At 36.4% G+C, this 20,763-nt stretch overlaps 1 protein-coding gene across 5 annotated transcripts in view; it reads left to right on the top strand.

Moving 5' to 3' along the window:
• The window catches only part of ROBO2 (roundabout guidance receptor 2), a 581,315-nt gene that overhangs the window by 533,498 nt on the left and 27,054 nt on the right, over positions 1-20,763 (top strand). For all 5 annotated transcript variants that reach the window (XM_055313854.1, XM_055313852.1, XM_055313851.1 and 2 more), the window contains exons 21-23: positions 32-313; positions 5,809-5,965; positions 15,940-16,200. In XM_055313854.1, the coding sequence (XP_055169829.1) occupies positions 32-313; positions 5,809-5,965; positions 15,940-16,200 (700 nt within the window). The remainder of the gene's footprint in view (positions 1-31; positions 314-5,808; positions 5,966-15,939; positions 16,201-20,763) is intronic.

Here is a 20,763-nt window from a genome sequence, read left to right as displayed (position 1 = left end):
AAATTGTTTCATTTCCCTATGTTCACCACAGATGTGCTGCCACCAGTTCCAGGCCAAGGGGATAAAACAGCAACGATGCTCTCAGATGGAGCCATTTATAGCAGCATTGACTTCACGACCAAAACCACTTACAACAGTTCCAGCCAAATAACACAGGCTACCCCATATGCCACAACACAGATCTTGCATTCCAATAGCATACACGAACTGGCTGTCGATCTGCCGGACCCACAGTGGAAAAGCTCAATTCAGCAAAAAACGGACCTGATGGGCTTTGGATATTCTCTCCCTGATCAGAACAAGGGTAACAATGGTGAGTCAGGTCCCTACTCCCCAAGGAGTTATTTTCATACCATTTGTGCATGAGATAGAAATTAGTATTTGTTGTTCAGTTCAGTGATTCATGACCAGGTTCACTCCCTAAACTAAAAAAAACGATTCTCGGCATGTGTTCAGTACCTTGCACAATCCCTACCACCGCCACCGCCGCCACACACCAACACCAATCGGTTTCATCCTCTTAGCTCTTCTTCAGTAGAGTGATCAGTAATCCATCTCAGCTTTCATGAGGCAGGAGAGACGGAACATCCCTCCACCGTCCCACGACATCTGCTTCTGAGTCGCTAACTGCATGTTCTGCATGGGCTTGTGCTGTGAACTAATCACATGATGCCACTATGACCTCTGCCCTTTAACCCTTAGCCTTACTTTACATCCCTGACTACCGATTGGCTGAGGGATTGTCTAATAGAATGCCACACAACCAGTCACAGGATTTCAGCACCACCAGCTCTCACAACAGCTCAGAGAGGAGTGGCAGTCTCTCAGGTTGGTCTCATCACAGTAAGGAGAAATATTTGTTTGTCACCAGCATATGACCTGTGTTCCTAACAGCCGTGAAGAAGCACTGAAGCACAACTCGCTGTCAGGCATTTGTCTTTCAATTAGTTTGCCCTAATGGAATCGTCATGCTTTGGTCATGCTTTGGGAAGGGGGGAGTAAGAATCACTCTCGCTCCCTGCGTACGAAGTGTACACCCCCATGTGGTCTGAAAAGTAGTGTCATTGTCCTAAGTATTATGAGTTTGATCGTCCTTGAACCCTACCCAAGAGCCAAGAGACCTCTACGATAAAAGATCATTCAGGAAAGGCAGCTCCAGGGCATGGGCAGCAAACGGTGAATTCAGGCAAGAATGCAAATTATTTGGCACGTTTCGCATAGTATTAGGATTCCAGTGATGTGACTTTTCATTTCGGGGCAATCTTTCCACGATGTTATGTGATACGATTTATTATCGACGGAATGATATTTGGAGTCAGGTGCTGCTGCCGTGCTAACCAAGAATCTTATTAGACATTATTCTTCACACTTAACAAGTTATAACCTTTCATAAGGATGATTTTTTCTTATGCTGTGAATGTTAACATAGTTGATATATATCAGCCAAACCTACAATCTATAATGTGGGTGTTGTATAGCACACATCGGGACAGAGTTTTACTGGACAGAAATATGTGCCTATGATAACGAATAGCGGCAGTATGCTTCAGGCTCAAGGATCCTCACCTCTCAGATAAGGAGGTCGTAGTAGTCACACTCTGCCTTCCAACCAGAACATGTACATCGTGTGACTGATGACTTTGCACATTTCTAATTGATTCCATGACCTTACTTGCTTATTTTTCCATAATAATGATATTCCATTTGTTTTTACAAATTTTTTTTTTATCTACAAATTCTCAGTAAAGGATTATGGTGTATTATGACATGTCACAGGCTCCTAGACCATAAGGAGTTAACTCTTTTACATCATTAGGGTAACATTTACTAAATGACTTTTCCTCAGGAGATAGAACCCTTTCAGTCTGAAATGTTAATGCTCTCTCTTCTCTCCAAAATGAGCCATTTGCTCTTCTTACCTATTGGTAGAATTAGATACATTATAGAATCCAGAAAATTTTAAACATCTGTTATGAATTTAAATGGGCTTAATAATATAGGGGGGCATTTTGAATAACCTTATGTCATTTATACTCCAATTTATTTATAATGAGTCCCACAACTGTACTCCATAATTAAAAACTAATGTATCCTAGGCCTATTTCATTCAAGATATGTAAAGTCCCAAGCGATATACATATTTTAAAAATCTATATATTTTAAGCCATGAATTACATAAGGCCTTTTGTGAATCCTTCATTAAATATTCTGTATATGTTGATTGACACTGAGTTTTAAAAGTTACCTTTTGAGTAATTGTAAGCGGAACATGATTCACAATAGTGCTTACTGCTTTTTTAATCCATTAATCTCCTGAGTGACATTTATATATATATGTCTGTGAATTACATTAACTACTTCATCTACATTTGAATACAAAATTACTTAAATCAGAAATAGAAAGCATTCTTCAGAGATGAGAGTGAAATGATTATTCCCTGTTAGTTTAGTCCAATTGAGTTTAATATTACAGAATTTGCTTAATTCTTATAATCATAGATGCGTTTTCTAAAGCTCAAATTTAAGATCAAACTGCCCAAAGGATATCTAATCATACATTATAAGATTTTCTCAAGTTTGTGCACAGTAATGAAATCAATTTAAAATAATCACACTAACAAAGAAAGTTGGGCGTTTCTGAATAATTTCAGTGAATTTCTCATCCTCCTTGAAACACTTTTATAATCTATTCCATATATAAGTTATGAGTATTTGTGTTAAAAATTCAACCACCAAAAAAGAAAACTCAGATCTCTTAGAAACTATATCCAGTCATATTGTGTGTATATATATATATATATATATATAGCACTATATCAGTAGTGATAATGAAATATTTTTACACACTAGTATTTTTTGAAATACAGTATGTATTTAACTAAATTGAAAATTATCTATTTTTATCATTCTCTAGACATAGAAGTTATTTGTTCAGCATAAATGTCAATTTAAATATTTACATTTTGCATTGAAGAGAAATGGCTCAAATATGTTTGCCAGTCTTCAAAATATGTTCCCCTAAAACAATGCAGGCAGTTTTCCCCTCAAAAATGCTTGGGGATCTTTGGTTGCAAGTAACAATAACAGATTGTGGCTCACTTAGCTCAAGGTATAGATCTTAGATAAACATTTAGTTTCCTTAGCTTGTGTTATATGCCCACCACCATGCTAAGAGTCCCCCTCTTAGCTCAATGCTAAGAGAGGGCAAAGCATATGGATTGATGGTCCTACCAGGACACCACTCAATGACAGAGCAGAAATCTCCCAAAGAGGGAGAAGTAGGCATTGGAGTTAAGCCCTCAAAAATTCCTTCCATGGGGATCCCTGGGTGGCGCAGCGGTTTAGTGCCTGCCTTTGGCCCAGGGTGCGATCCTGGAGACCCGGGATCGAATCCCACGTCGGGCTCCCGGTGCATGGAGCCTGCTTCTCCCTCTGCCTGTGTCTCTGCCTCTCTGTCTCTGTGTGTGACTATCATAAATAAATATTTTAAAAAAAATTCCTTCTATGAATCAGCTCCATTTGCCCAATTCATTTTTAAGTCTGACATTTGGCCCTTTTTGGCCTTGGACAAGAACTTCAACAAAATTGGGTTCAGAGCTCCAGAAATAGTAGTTTCTAGTAAAGCTGTTGCATTTTAAATGTGTTTTTTTTTCTTCCTGTGTAAATATGGACCACATAACATTCAGAAAGAACCTCTATTTCCCCATCTATTAACTATTTCATCTACATTTGAATACACTATTACTTAAATTGGTGATAGAAAGCATTCTTTTGGAGGTGAGAGTGAAGCAATTATTCGCTTTTAGTCTGAGTTTAACGTAACAATTTGTTTTATGGAGATATATGAACTTTCTTCTTTGTATCACTCAGTTCTGGTGGTGATCATATGACATTTCTAAAGTGAAGAGTGAGGAAAACATTGTACACTTATAAATATATAAATAATAAAGGATGCACAACCAGGGGAAGAACTCACTAAGGACGCACAGCCTAACCCATTCCTCTTTTAATTATTCAAATAGACTTCTGAAACTGCACAAAAAAATATGATCCTAGTCTGTGATTTTGATGAGTGATCATGAAACAAAGGATTAAGTCTTATCTACCATAAACGTAAAAAAATAAGGCTTCTATTCAAGCAGGTTTATTATTTTTATTCCAAGAATCAGACTATTCCTGGGACGCTCATTGGGTTTGGAGAAGTTAGGCTTGACAAAGGCTGTAGAAGTGGGCAGAACCATGTTTGCTCTAAGATAGAGGAGTTGGGAAACAGTAACAATGACTGGCATTTTTTGAGCTCTCTGTACAATCTGAGCCCTCTCCATGCTTTCTCTCTTTTAATCCTCAAAATACCATAAAGATTTAAGCACTTTGTGTCTGGTTTACATGTGTGGAAATTGAAGTAAGTTATCAAGTAAGCGAGAAACCAGTCTTCAACCCCAGAGTAATCTCTAACCCTTGAGGTAGAAGCTCTATCGTTCTTTTAATACCTCTCCTATTGCCAAAGACAGGAAGTGAAAGGGTGAAAACATTCTGTCTGTAGGTGTGCTCTTTTAAGCACGTGTGTTTATGTACACATAACCTAGACTACAGACATGATTCCATAATTGGCAACAGTATCTATGTCCAGTTTAGCAGTTCCATCACTTTCTGGCCCTGGAATAAGTTATTACTAAATGACACAATTTTCTGAATTGGCTCATGTGGATTAGTAATTGGCAGAAGAAAGGAGATGAGACTTCTAGCAATATCTCTATTGGTAGCCCTGCTCCAAGTATTTGATGCTCACAGCTTGCAGTTTCAGAAAGATGAGATCCAAGAGATCAATACCAGGATTTTGAAAATATAACAATAGGCCATAGTGGGAGTGAAGGAAGCTGCTTGGTTTCCATCAGGACAATATCCTTTATTATGCTGTTGGAGAAGCATTCATTCTTGCCATCAACTGTGGTCCATTTAGGAAGAAACTTGATTTACTTAAATTTTGAAAGAGTGAAAAGTATGGCAGTATACAAATGATGAGTTTTATTTTTATATTTCACTAAGCTCCAGTAATTCCAGATTTGGCTCAAATGCTGCCAAGTTATTTTTTGCTTGTGTTTTGTGCATGAATTCATTTGTATTAACAATAGTACTGAAAGTGATCACTGCATTTCCATTAATTATCCCCCTCTTTTTGGAATTTTAGGAAATGTGATGCTTAAAACATCTGGGAACCACTTTCACTATAGGCAAAAATAATTATGCCATTCATTAGTTTAAAATTCTATAAAACTTGTCATTGTGAAAGATTTACAAGTATCCGGATTATAGTTGATTGATTTTTATCAGTCACTTTTGAGGGAGAACTGTACTCTCCTGGATTAATTAAATTGAGTAAATTCTAATGGAAAAGTTTAGGCTGTATCCTTAGATGCTGCATTTTCCACTGAGAGGGATTATGCAAAAGAGCATTATAAACGTACTAAAATCTGACATTTGAAAGAATTTGTTATGGCCCATTATTTCTTCTAACAATGCAAATGTAGAGGCAGCAGACGTGAATAAATCAATAAGTGTGCTTTTGCTTCAGAAGCCATGTTTTTGGTTTATTCAGCACTGTAGTTAATGCTTTGGGGGAAGAAACAATATAATTCCGAGCGATTTATAAAAACGTTTTTCTGATTATATCATCTCATTGTTTATAGCTTTTAACAAATGTAATATACTGATTGTGGTGTTTTGAAAACATAAATATGTCTTCCCATCTGATGTACTCTGTTTCTACTGATATCTGGCACAGCTGAAGAAATGCATTATTACTTTCAGGTGGGAAAGGTGGAAAAAAGAAGAAAACTAAAAACTCCTCTAAACCACAGAAAAACAATGGATCGACTTGGGCCAATGTACCCCTACCTCCTCCCCCAGTCCAGCCCCTTCCTGGTACAGAGCTGGAACACTATGCAGTGGAACCGCAAGAAAATGGGTAAAACTGTTTTTCATTCCAACAAAATGCCCAGGGCTCTCCTCTTCTCTCAATCGTGCTTTTCTGTCTTTATCTTGTGTTCTCTTACTCTTTTCCCTGCCCCCTTTCCAGCCGGTTCATCGCCCTCTCCCACTCCCGTCTCAGGCCCCACTTTGGTTGTTTGCACCATCTATGTATTTTAGATGATAAATACACCACAGCACATATTGAGAACCTAGAATCCTTGGCCGTCAAGTGCCTTAGATTGTCTGCAATCATGGTAATGCAGACTCCATTTATAATATTGCTTGTTAGTTTGAAAGCGAGTACCCACAGCTCTGTGAACTAAAGAGCCACTCCTGAGTGAGCCTGAAAAGGGAATTAAAATAATCTTCTCCATCGTCTCTCACAGTTTTCTAATGACTTGGTGTCTGGCCATAGCAGAGCTCCATCACATGGTGTAATTGCAGGGACTTTAATCATCAGCTTTGATGGGAATTTAGGGGCCAGAACAAGGAAAGAGTTGTTCAAGCCAACACACATTCTGTGACAAAAACCTCTCTAAGTTAGAAAATTTCCTTCAAGGGCATTTAAATGTGACCGGTTTCCTTATTCATTCTCAAATAGGTCTCAAGAGTTAGTGTTCCTCTGTTAAAGTGTTAATTGATTTTAAAGCAGAAAGACATTGATACTTTTTATTCTCTAATAAAAAAATAGCAAATGAGACATTTACTCAGTCTTTTTTAATAATTCTAATTGCTCTGTCTTTCTCACAATTTCCAGGTCACCACTGCTTTTGAATGAAACTGAAAAATACATAATAAAGGCAGCTTTACTTTTTTCCAAATTTCTTAAAATTCAGAAGTACTTAGATATTAAGACACCTCAATTTATTTCAATAATGGTTTTGTCTCCTGTCCTATTTTATGTAAAGATCACATGCATGAAATATTTTGGCCCAATCTCCTTTTTTTTTTTTAAATATGTGCCATCTTTGATATCTCAAGATTAATTCTTTTTTTCTTTCTTCTACTTTTTTTTTTTTTTTGAGAGAGAGAAAGTAAGAGAGAGGAGGGTCAGGGGGAGAGGGAGAGAAATCTTAAGCAGGCTCCATGCACAGCAGGGAGCCTAAAATGGGGCTCGATCTCAAAACGAAGTTGAGATTTCATTTATTTGTTCATGAGAGACACAGAAAGAAAGGCAGAGACACAGGTAGAGGGAGAAGCCCGATGTGGGACTAAATTCCAGGACTCCAGGATCACGCCCTGAACTGAAAGCAGATGCTTAACCACTGAGCCACCCAAGCACCCCTCATTTTACTTTTTTAAAAAGTTCACATTTGAAATAGGAAATTAAGAAGACATCCTTTTTTCTCTGACTTTTTTAAAAACTTAAATTTTGCACATGATCTTATATAATACATATCAATAATGTAAACGTGCCCATATCACATGAAGTCTGTCAAAGAAAAACCAGAGATGTGTATTACACAAGGAAAGATTATTACAGGGCTTAGGAATCTGCATTTTAAAGGCTATTGTCAGAAAATGAGAAAATAAAGCTTATAAACTGGGAAGAGAAAATAGTTACTATCAAATATGTTTAAGCATAAAGTAGGTAATTTGGAATCTTTCTCTTTTTCTTTTCCCACTGCATCTACTTAAGAAACAGACTACAATAGCTATTACCCACTGAAATAATACTAATTCATTCCAAACAAATTCTAAACTCCTCACTTGATTTTATTGTCCAGCAGCAGAATTGAAAATATCTTTTGATGAATGAAATAATACACATTGCTGCAGTTTTATTTTTTGATATAAATTATTTTCTAAATATTAACCTATAAAATATAAAGTTATTTTTGAATTATTTTAATATTTAGCCAGGATGTATGATATTAGAAAATCTTTCTTTCTAAAAGTTTTCTAAAAATTCATTTGAGACTTTAAATAGGTAAAGAAATACATATTTTAATATTATATATTCAAAGTCTTTGTAGCATGTAGTTTGGTTTTTAATAACCTTTATTTGCCTTAAGTAGCTCATATTTCCTAAAGCAAAAATGATCACTTTTAACAAAACTAGTAGGTAAGTCTTATCTGTTAGTAAACTGACAGCAAAATTCAGTTTTCTTGTTTTGGATTCAGTTTTTCAATGGATATTGTTTCAGCTGTTTGTAATGACAATACCTATTTAAAATCAATATGACAAGAATAAATTAAAATTATTCAATTTGTGATGACTTTGTCCATTTCTTGATAAATTCTTTATATTTTCCTTTTTTCTAACGTCAAACCCTTATAACATTGAAAAGGAGAGGCGTCTAGGTGGCTCCGTCACTTAAGTGTCTGGCTTTTGATTTCGGCTCAGAGCATGACCTCGGAGTCCTGAGATCAAGCACCATGCCCAACCCCAAGGAGTGTGTTGGAGATTTTCTCTCTTCCCCTAACTCTGTTCCTACCTACCCCATGCATGCACTTTTACTCTCTCTCTCAAATAAATAATAAATACATCTTTAAAAAAAGGAAAGACTTTTGAACACTTCCTAGATTATTTTATAATCTGCTCTTCATGATACTTACATTGACTATTTTACATATGAGTTCTTATATAGAATTGTTTCTATGCCTTGTTTTGAAACTCATGCAGGTTTAAGGTTCTCTTGAAGTGCAAACAACAAAAACTTTAGAAGTCACGGTTTGGTTTTTCATAATTTTTATTTTAACAGTCAAGGGTCATGCATCTTATGGTGATACATAGTTTTTCTTTCTGCTGCTTTTAACATATATTAGGGAACTTACTCAACACACATCTTTTTCAAGTAAATAGCAAGTGCTAATCCCAGTGTCAGGAAGAAAAGCAACAGGGATGAAAGAAACAAATACACAATTATTCAGGAAGATCTAATCTCTGATCTAGAGAGTTCACACAGTTGGTAGGTAGAGATCACAAAACACACACATACCATACACACACACATACACAATTTTATCTGATAAGTCCTAGATGAGCAATGTATACAAAATAATAATCTATATTCAGGAAAGGATAACCATGTATGCCAGGTAAGGTTAGGACAATCCTATAGAAGTTCAGTTTTGAGGTGAATCTTGAATCATTTATTCACAAATAATAGCACCAAGTATAACCGGCTGCTGGGTGCCAGCTCTGAGTTTGAAGCAGAAATGTCAAAGGACAAGCAATGGTTCCTAATCTAAAGCAGCCTAGGTGCCAGAATAAATTATTAACCAAGGACTACAACAAAATGTTACTATTGTCACCATTTGCTGTGCAGATAGATAATTTCCGTAGCCAAAAGAAAAAATATATATAAAATGAAAGATAAGAAAAAAATGAATAGCCCCATTAGTTTTCCTTTAGTACTTCCCACTCTTCCTTCAAAACCCCCTCCTATTCTAGTTAAGGTGACTTGCCTTTCCTTAATTTTTTAATTCCTTAAGTTTACTATTGTAGTACTCAGCACATTGCATTCTAATTGCTTGTGTCTATACTTCAGCAATCGGTACCTGTTGTATGACGTTTGCTGGGTTTGAAATATTCATAGGGTAGGAGGTAATCTGAACAGGTGCCTTGAGGCCAACTGTGAAGTCTTGTATGTCATTTAGGGAGTTTGATCTTTGGATATAGATGATGAATTGCAGGACATGAGGCTGGGGCAGGTAGATGACATTCGGGATACTGCAGGAGAATAGCCAGTATCATAAAAAATGATAAGGCTGTAAAATAAAGCAGTGGCAGTAGGGTGGAGGGAAAGGGATAAACTTTGGAAATATACCCCAGAATAATCTCAATCTTGAATATTTTTTATTGCAATGTTTAGTACTGTTTTTAAACCTTCAATATTATTAAATTTCTTTCTAAGTGATTCCTGGGCCATTCCCCCCCCCCCACACACACACACACAGAACTAAATAGCAAAAGTTATCAAGTCACTGTCCAGATAGAAAAGTACTTGTTAATTCAATATTATAGCAACACTGGTAAATGTCCTCTCTCATCAATAAACCTCTCTCAGCCTGATAAAAATGTATCAAAATGTATTCATCCTTAGCTATAAATTTGTTTTTATTATTATCTTATGATGCTAGGAAGAATTCAGTAGAGATTCAATAGAAATCTGATGCTTTGCTTTGTTGCTACAATTAGAGATTGGCAAGCTTTTGTGGGCATTGAACTATATTGTATTTTTATTAGTAATTCAGTATTTGAATCTGACCATTAACTAGGTAGTTCACATGCAACATTGATTTGTTGTCATCTTTCTCATTATTTACCAGGCAACAGAGTCAATATGATGCCTTGTACTTCATCAATAATATGTTAAAAAAAAAAAAAAAAAAGCTTTTCTGGGAACTATTGACCAAAAGACCTTTAGTTGGCTCAGGAGCATTTTTGCAGTCTTCTTTATGTTACTACAAGAAAAAGTAGTACCTGAGTACTACTCAGGTACTCAGGCACCTGAGGGCACCTGAGTGGCTAAGTCAGTTAAGCACCTGACTTATGTCTTCTTTATGTTACTACGAGAAAAAACTAGTACCTCAGCTCAGGCACCTGAGGGCACCTGAGTGACTAAGTCAGTTAAGCATTCAACTCTTGGCTTCAGCTCGGGTCATGATTTCAAGGTCGTGATCTAGGGTCCTAAGATCAAGCTCCGAGTTGGGCTCCTCTACTCAGCATGGAGTCTTCTTAAGATTCTCTCTCCTCTTTTTGCCCCTCTCCACACAAAGAAATAAATAAATCTAAAAAAATAAACCAGAAAAAGTTGAAATTCCATCCCTCACATAAGATATGTGTCTGTAAATGTGAAGGAAATGCTAAAAACTGAGCTACACTTTTCTTAACATTTAGAGTCATCTCTTACTTTCTTGTCCTTCTTCAGAAACTGCATGAAACCTAGTATTTGTTCTTCTGAATGGATTCAGATACGAAAACTTCAGAGATGAGGAACAGCCTTCCTCACCATACAATATGCTCTGTGTCCCAATTTATTTCATCTGTTCTCTCACAACCTTCTCCCAGTCTAACTTTTATTCACTCTCTCTCAGTTTTTCACTTCTTGCATGAACCACTGAGATGAATCCAATAGACTTCTCTCAGCTTTGCTTATGTTCTGCATAGGTGGATTTTGTTCACTCTTGTTCTACATTATCTTTGTAAAACACTCAGAAAAAGTGATGATAAACACCCATTCTAGCTAAGTGGAATAGCTACTGGAATATTTTTTTAGTCATTTAATATATTATGCAATGTGTTTGTATATTTTTTGAAATAATATTTATGCGTCTGGGCTCTCCTTTGCCTGATGATATGGAATAATAAAAAAGAGTTTGTACAACTAATTAGAATATTTTCTATGTAACCTTAACATATGATGCATATAATATTATTTCTTCTTTCTCTTATGTTCTCTACATAGTTCCATTCCTTGTACATGTTCCCTTTAGATTATTGGAAGTAAGGATAGTTTACTAGTTATGAAGTGGGGAAATTATAGAGAATAATTAATTACTTCCCTTTGAAAATTAAATATATGCATAAGTTCTTCCTTTATTCAAATGTAGGAGATCCTTTGCAATAAGCCCTGTAAGCAAAGGAGATACATGCTGTAGTTTATGGGGGAAAATGTGCTATTTTATGGAATAAATTTAATTATAACTATTGATGAAGTATAATAGCACTCACCTTCCATACTGAAAATGGGTAGGGTTTTTTGTTTTTGTTTTTTAGGATTCATTTACATATTTTTGTTTGACTTTATAATACAATATTTAAAGTCAAATAAGTAAGTTAAGAAAAGAAACCTAAGCATTCTTTTTTTTTTTTACTTTTAAATTCCAGTGTAGTTAACATACAGTATTATATTAAGTACAATATAGTAATTCAACACTTCCATACATCACCCAGTGCTCATCACAAGTGCACTCTTTAATCCCCATTACCTATCTCACCTGTCCACCCACCTACCTTCCTTCTGATAACCATGAGTTTGTTCTCTGTAATTAAGAGTGTTTCTTGGTTTCTCTCTCTCTCTCTCTCACTCTCTCTCTTTTTCCTTTGCTCATTTGTTTTGTTTCTTAAATTCCATGTATGAGTGAAAGCATTTGATATTTATCTTTCTCTGACCAACTTACTTCACTTAGCATTATACTGTCTACCTCTGTCCAAGTCATCAAATCATAAGCATCCTTATTAATGAATCAGTTTGTGTGTTTTCATTTCAAATCAATAAATAGGCTTATCATCTACCATTGTTAAAGTATTATGTCAGGTGTGGCCAAACAAGAGTAATTCAATGTCATAATTTTAATGTAGCATGAATTCACTTGAGGAAAAGATACTAGTAACATGTGAAAGGTTAAATTCTAAAATAAATCAGACAATAGCTAAAGAAACCAACATTAGAAATGGCATAACATAGTGTATAATCAATTTGCAAGTAAATGTGCAAGTTCATAAGAGTAATATATTAGTGCTATTTGGGCTCATCTGGGAAATCTTTAAAAAAGACGTGGGATATAGACTGTAGCTTGAAGGATTTGTAAGATTAAGGTAGGTGAAATTGGAGGAGTACAGTTCATTCAAAGTAAATTGAATACTTTAAAATAATAGACCATGATGGAAAAGTACAAAAAAAAAAAGATGATGATGTTGATGAAGAAGAAGAAAACAAACCAATTTATATTGAGTAGAAGATTCTTGTTGAGAAACTGGGGAAAAAAAAACATCTAAAAATGTAATTTGAGTCTTAGACATATTTAGTGGACAGAATAGAATGAATGGAAGTGAATGTTTTATTCAAACAATCATGATGTTTTCATAGATCAGTTTATAAGAGGTATTGATTAGTGGATGGGAAAAACTGGAAGCACTGAATCCAACTGGAACCATAGGTTGCAAACTTTGTACACAACAGAAATAGGTCAATTGGAGAAGGATAATCATCCCATGGTTTCACTCATATGTGGAATATAAGAAATAGTGAAATGGGCTGTAAGGGAAAGGAAGGAAACTGAGTAGGGGAAAATTAGAGAGGAAGACAAACCAGGAGACACTCCTAACTCTGGGAAACAAATGAAGGGTTGGGGAATGGGATGACGGTGGGAGGGGGGCGACGGTGATGGGCACTAAGGAGGGCATTTGGTAGGATGAGCGCTAGGTGTTATATTATATGTTGGCAAATTGAATTTAAATGAAAAAGTAACATCACTTCCAGTCCTCCTCAGGGCTGATGAGGCCCTGTGTGACCTGGCACATCCTGCCATCTATGGCCAATGCTCTTTATTTGCCATTCTTACCAGTTATGAAACTATTTGAGCTCTTCAAATACTATTATCTTTTCTCTTTCTCTGAGCCCCCACATGTGTTACAGAGAATATCCCCCTTTCCTATAGTTAGCATAGACCATAGACTTGCCCTACCCCCAAACTAGTTTAGGCTTGCCTTCTCCCTATTCCCGTAGTACCTGCTATTGTTGGTTATTTGCTTGATACCAGTCTGCCTCACTGGATCAGTCTGCATGCTCTGTAAATAGATGCCATTTCCTGACAAATGGTTCTCGAATCAATGGATGATCAACTCAAGGATTTTTTTTAAATAGATTTTATTTTTTAGATCAGTTTTAGGTTCACTAAAAAACTGAGCAAAAAGTACAGAGATTTCCCATAAACTCCCTGCCCCAACACATGCAGAGCCTCTGCCACTATCTACTTTCCCACTAAAGTGATACACAGTTAAATTGATGAACCTACATTGATACAGCAGTATCACCCAAAGTCCATGCTTTACACTAGGATTCACTCTTGGTGTTGTACATTCTGTGTGCTTGGACAAATGTATAATGACATATATCTACCATTATAATATCATGTAGAGCAGTTTGTCATAAAAATCCCCCGTGCTCTCCCTATTCATCCCTCCCTTCCTTTAACTTCTGGCAACCTCTGATCTTTGTACTGTCTCCATAGTCTTGCCTTTTTCAGAATGTCATATACTTGGAATTATATAATATGTAGCCACTGCACACTGGCCTTTTTCATTTAGTAATGTGCATTTAAGTTTCCACCAATTCCTTTCATAGCTTAATGTTTTATTTATTTTTAGCACTGAAAAATATTCCATTATCTGGAGAAGTTTAGAATTTGGCCTCTGAGTGAATTTTGTCACAGTTTATTTATCCATTCACCTACTGAAGTACTTCTTAGTTGCTTCTCGGTTTTGGCAATTATGAATAAAGCTGCTGCAAACATCTGTGTGTAGGTTTTGAAATAAATTCAGTTTTAAGCATGATAAGTAAAGATACTTGAGTAAAAATATTCAAGAATCATCTGGACATTTACAAGTTAGCATTTGTAAGGGAGATTAATATATATATATATACACACACACACACACTTGAGTGTATTATATATATACAAAAACACTTGTAATATATATTTGTAGTAGTTATTCAATTTTTAGTTTCTTTAATGAAAATCTTCTATATCCTGGGTACTACATTTGGTGCTGGAAATGCAAAGTTGAGAATACTAAGTTCTTGAGTTTAGAGAGCTCACAGGACAGTAGGAAAAACAGAAACAATACCAGTATAGTATGGGGAGTACCATAATATAAGTATTTTGGAATTGTAATCAATTCCATATGGCAGAGGCTGAGCACACCTCACAAAACTAATGGCATTTGAACTGAACCTGAGGGAAGACAAAAAGCTCACAGGCAGATGATGTGAGGATAGTAATTAGAGACCCAGAGTTTAGAAAAAACACACAGTAGGCTGATATTGGGAAAATAGTGTGTGCAGTTAAGCTAGAAAGACAGGTCAGTCAAATGGGGAAAGGTCTTTTAGGCCCTGCTAACGAATTTGAACTTTTTCTTTTATTAGTGATAATCACTGAATAATTCAAAGCACAGGTATGATGTGGATGAGGACTTTAGAATATATAATCCCATTGCCTGTATGGAAGATAGGATAGAAGAGGTGAAGATGATGTCCCAAGAGACTAGGAAAGCTAATGGGCTAGGCTAGTTCACATCAGAACAATTCTTATATGTGATTATGGAAGTAGAGATGAAGGAGGAGATTCAGTAGATACTTAAGAAGTGGAATCTATAGGACAATTACATTCAAAAATATTGTTTATCCTATTCTTAAGCCTCCTTTTAAAAGTATACTAGGATCTTTTTGATTTATGAAAATAATAGTATATAGAGAAGGTAAAAACAGAAATGCCACTGATGCGTCACAATGAAAACTTTGAATTAATTTTCCGTATTCCCTGACCAGAGTCCTTAAAAACAAACTGTTTTAATAAAATATTATTTTTCTTTTTAATATAAACTTTTTCAGGCTAGCTTTTGAACTTTTGTTTTATAGATCTTAGATGTCAAGATATAGGGAAACATAAGTCTCCACTGAGAAAATTAGAGAATTAAAAGTATCAAAGGGCCATTGAATACATTTTGTAGCACAAAATCTTAATGATTGACATGTCATATGGACTGAACGGTTGGCATAGATCTAGAATGAGAGTAAGTAAAATTCCCAGACATTTCTCTGACGATCAGTACTGGCATAGTCTGGTATACAGGGTCGAACAGCAGAGAGAGTAGTTAAATCTACAAGCACTAAATTAATTCATTAATTGTCCTTAATTGGCAATTTGGATTTTCCACTTGAGTAACTTTGTTGGGAAGTTATTGCCTTTTGTAACTATGGGGTAACAATTAGCTAATAAGATCTTCCAAGAATAAGTTGAGATATTGAGAAAGCAGATGTAATTATGATTAGAAATTAAGATAACAGCCAGAGGATGTACTGTGGTAGCACCAACAAATTGAAATCAGGACAAAATAAACAGAGAACATTTTAGGTGCTGCTGTTACTGTTGTGGTTGTTACGTATTGCCAGTGTAATTGTGCGCATGTGTATGAGTGTATGTATCAATATGCTTTTTTTCTTTCTCATTTAATTTCAGGTATGACAGTGATAGCTGGTGCCCACCATTACCGGTACAAACATACTTACACCAGGGTATGGAAGATGAACTGGAAGAAGATGATGATCGTGTCCCAACACCTCCTGTCCGAGGCGTGGCTTCTTCTCCTGCTATTTCCTTCGGACAGCAGTCCACTGCAACTCTTACTCCATCCCCACGGGAAGAGATGCAACCCATGCTGCAAGCTCACCTGGATGAGTTGACAAGAGCCTATCAGTTTGATATAGCAAAGCAAACATGGTAAATAGTTTCATTAGGTCAGAGGACCCATGCCTTCGGCACAGGGATAGGGGAAATATTCTTCTATGATAAATTCACAAGAAGTTCTTGTTGAGCCATACAGCTGAGGTTAGAAGTGCTTTTGTGCAACTCATTAATCATCCAGATAAAGAAATTGGCTAAGGACCTGTTAAATAATTTGATCAAAGTCACATAACTGGTTAAAGAGGAAACCGGAGCAAGAATTCAGATTTGCTGAATTTCAGGTTACACTGCTTTTGGCTACATCAGAATTTTTTCTAATTTACAGTTTAGCTTCAATTAGCTTATCCTTGAACTCACTTCCAATGCCATAATAAAAAACTCCTTCTAGATTCTTCAGAGTGCCTGTGATTAATCCTGTATGTGGTCGTGAATATGTAAATGTATGCTTCTGCAAATCACATATGGTCAGTGTCAGTTATTAAAAGACCTTTGAGCTGAATTAAATGAGACAGAAAAAAACCCAGCAGTATTAGTAAATGCATTAAAAAATAAAACCAAGAATAAATTAGAAATCCCAAATTCCTTTTTTCTAACCAATCCACACACTTTCCTAAGGTATAGACAGCAATCTACTTAGGTGTCCTGTGTAGGTATGGAAAAAATACAAGTGGGATGAGCTCTCACAATTTTGTCGTCATTTTTCCCCCACGTGTTCTCTCTTTTCCCAAACAGTGACGTGTAAGTCTGGCTCTTGAAAACGAAATCTCAATTGACATACCTCTGATTATCTTCTATTGATTTCCATGATGTGTTTGAAGTTAAATTTTTATGAGATAGCATTTGCTTTTTTTTTTTTTTTGATAGTTTTAGTTACTGGGATAGTTGATAATGAGGTAAATCTCATTCTCAGTGTTAACGCACTATTTATTTTAAAAATATAGCAAAATATACAAAGAGATACTAAAATCAGGCTTATTGTTTAAAGCTTATTACGAACATAGGTTCTTTTCTTGGAACCAGAGGTCTTTAAACCTTTTTTTCTCAATCATAAGTTGTCTTTTTCAAGGACCAAAGAAAATCTACTGTTAAACAGTATTATTTTGCCTCAGGCTGCTTCATAAAATACTGCTATTTGGGTCAAAGCCCACTGCTTTAAGAGCCAAAGGATTTCCTCAAAGTCAACTAACGCAGCCATGTACTTTAATCATCTAAGGCACAGTTTCCAGCTCAGGTGCCCTCAAATTTGCCTGCACTTTGGAATCACTGGGATAACTTTAAAATACATTGATACATAAGTACAACCCCCATTTGACTGAGGGCAGGTGAGGTTGGAACCACTGGTACTGGTTGTATGACAATGAGCAACTCCCTTAACATCTCTGTGCTTCCATCCCCCATTTTTTTTGTTTGTTTGTTTTTAATTTATTTATGATAGTCACACACAGAGAGAGAGAGAGGCAGAGACACAGGCAGAGGGAGAAGCAGGCTCCATGCACCGGGAGCCCGATGTGGGATTCGATCCGGGGTCTCCAGGATCGCACCCCGGGCCAAAGGCAGGCGCCAAACCGCTGCGCCACCCAGGGATCCCTCCATCCCCCATTTGTAAAACGATGATGCTGATACCAATTAGCTTATACACTCTGTGAGAACACAGTATCCAAGCCGACCACCCTTGGCTTCAAGAATTCATAGGAAAGGATCCATAGAACTCACTGGATACCATTATACTGAAAGATATGGTTTTTTTGTATTGAAAAGATAAAGATTAAAATCTGCCAAGAGAAGAGATGCACAGGCAGAGTCCAGGACGGTTCCAAAGCTAGAACTTCCAGTAGTCCTCTCCAGCAGAGTTGTGGAAAGCATCGCTTTCCCAGCAACAACATATGACAATATGCACGGAGTATTGCCAATCAGGGAAGTTCATAGGAACGTTGAGTTTCATGGTCTTTCTTGCAGCTTCGTCACATAGACAGGGTTGGCTATCTGCATGGCTGACCTCAGTCTCTCACCCTTCCTGAAGGCAAGCTGAAAGCCCCTACCACAAATCACTTTGTTAGACTTTCTGGAGACGTCTATGGTCTCCAGGTAAACAAAGACACTTCTATCAAAAGGACATTCTAGAACTTAGAGAGAGGTTACGTCCCTGGAACACATGGCAAAAGCCTAACTTCTCTTTGGGGCAAGATCAAATTCTGTTTTACACATCACAGTTTTTGTGAGAATCAAATGAGCTCTGTGTGACTCAGTTGGTAAAGCATGTGACTCCTAATCTTGAGGTTTTGAGTTCCAGCCTCATGTTACGTGTAAAGATTACTTAACATTACAATTAAAAAAAAAAAACAGTGAGATGGGTTTGCTTTTATATAGGACCTAGTCTAGTGTCTAGGTGTATTATTGCTGTTATTTATTCAGAAGGGCCTGGGTTTTCACCTGAATTGTTCACCACTGTCTTTCCACTGTTGGAAGAGCACTTCCCTTAGTGAGTGTTGCATAGATATTTGCTAAATGAGTGCACAAACAAGTTCTCTGCCTGCTCCAGGTACCCATAGGGCAAACCCTGTTTCTTTCGCTGAGTATGTTTCTGTTAAGTTGCAACAATCCTCCAGAGATTCCCTAGTGATGCCCTTTGTAAAAGTTATGAGCTTGTGTGTACTCGCACAGGATCTTGCCCTTCAACATCACTGGAGGAACATTTAAAAGATTATCATTTCCAGGCTCCACCTTCAGAGATTCTGTTCATATTGACCCATGTAGTACATAGCACAATGCTTCTCACTACAAGAGATTTATAAATGTTTTACACCCTCTTCTTATTTCAGTTTATCTCCTACTTCTGCTGAACTCAAGGAGGACATTTTATACCTGACTGTATACCTGTTCCATTCAAGAGGTGTCAGCAATGATGTAGGACTAGAATGTTGGTTTCTTAGGTGCACACCATTAGAGGAGAATGAATAATGTATATAAATATTATCTTATATTCTCTTGCTCATGACTTTAGTCCATCCTCGATTCACAAACAAAATTTGAGGCAACATTTACAGCAAGATGTCATCATCAACATTCAAGATTTTCTGTACCAATAGTTTAGAGACTTCCTGATTTTTGCATGAAGGAGCTATAATGAGTACCAGATAAAGACTTAGGAGCTCAGATTCTTGATCTGTTAAATTAAAAATGTGACATTTTAGGGTTTGGGTTTGCTTTTTTATTTTTAATTTTTATTCTTTTAGATTTTATTTATTTATTCATGAGAGACACAGACAGTGAGAGGCAGAGACACAGGCAGAGGGAGAAGCAGGCTCCATGCAGGGAGCCCGATGTGGGACTCAATCCCGGGTCTCTATGACTATGCCCTGGGTTGAATGTGGTGCTAAACCGCTGAGCCACGGGAGCTGCCCTGTTTTTTTATTTTTAACTTTGAAAAATTTAGAATGTTGTTAACATTGGAGTTGGTTGACAGTTTAAGAACGCCGTTGGGAGAGGACTGTTAAATTCTGGAAGAAGTAAATATTTTCCCCAAAAATGCAAGTATTAAAAATCATCTTGTATCTTTAATTTTAAAACCTAGGGTAAAAATGCATACTACCTGACATACATGTGCCTTAAATAGCCTATGTCTTTTAAGTACTTTGTATCAAGGCAAAAAAAAAAAAAAAAAGACAATGTTTTAAGACATGTGGTATATTCACTTCTTAATGACAACAACAGATAACAATGATTTTCATATGTATCGTGGCATTTATAATTAGAAGAAATTCTTAAGTAGTCACAAAGTGATTCAACAACCCCAGTGTCCAGGTCTGCATTTTTCTAGCCATGTCATTTGAAACAAGTCACTTAAGTTTGAACTTCACTTTAATAAAAGACAAAGGTGATGATGCAAGTTCTGTCTACTTCACAAGTTACACATGCATTGCAAACGATGTGTTTAGCACACCCAATGTTGTAAACACAGAGTGCTGAGATGAACTTTTTCTAATTTGAGGCATTTTAGACTTTGGTGGGTAAAACAGAGGCACAAATAAGTAGCTAGAACACAAAGTAGCCAATCCTACTTTAAACGGGGTTAAAGTAGAAACAACGACTTAGCCTGATTCATGGGGGATGTGTAGGAAGAATGCCTTGAAGGGCAGGCAACTTGCGCCTGGCTGTAAGAAGAGTTATTGGTATTAACCTTTCTTTTCTTCATAAGGGCCAGCAGGTTACATGGACTATACAGGCTGAGTAGAATTTTGACACTAAACTGGAAACAAAATTATTATGTTTTGGGGGGACCAAAAAAAAGCCTTAAACAGTTATATGTGGCAAATACTCACATTTGCCTTTGGATGATTTATTTATGCAAAAATGTTGGGTCTGTATTTTTTTTCTCCATATATTACCCCATAAATACCAACGGAAGAAATTTAAGAGGCTATATTGTTGTTTTGACTAGTCATGTATACATAGCCCATTATCTCTGCTGAAATGTAGAAAAGCACTGTAAGCTCCAAAATTAGTTAATAGAAAGCAAGAAGACAAAATTAGTCACCGTAACATGCTGTTTCATTCTAATTTTGTAGGATGTTAATGAATTCCCTTTTTCTCCCCATTTGA

This window comes from Nyctereutes procyonoides, unplaced genomic scaffold (genome assembly GCF_905146905.1).
Source record: "Nyctereutes procyonoides isolate TBG_1078 unplaced genomic scaffold, NYPRO_anot_genome, whole genome shotgun sequence".
NCBI lineage: Eukaryota > Metazoa > Chordata > Mammalia > Carnivora > Canidae > Nyctereutes > Nyctereutes procyonoides.
Note: the sequence above shows the minus strand (reverse complement) of the source record. Positions and strands in the feature narration are given on the sequence as shown.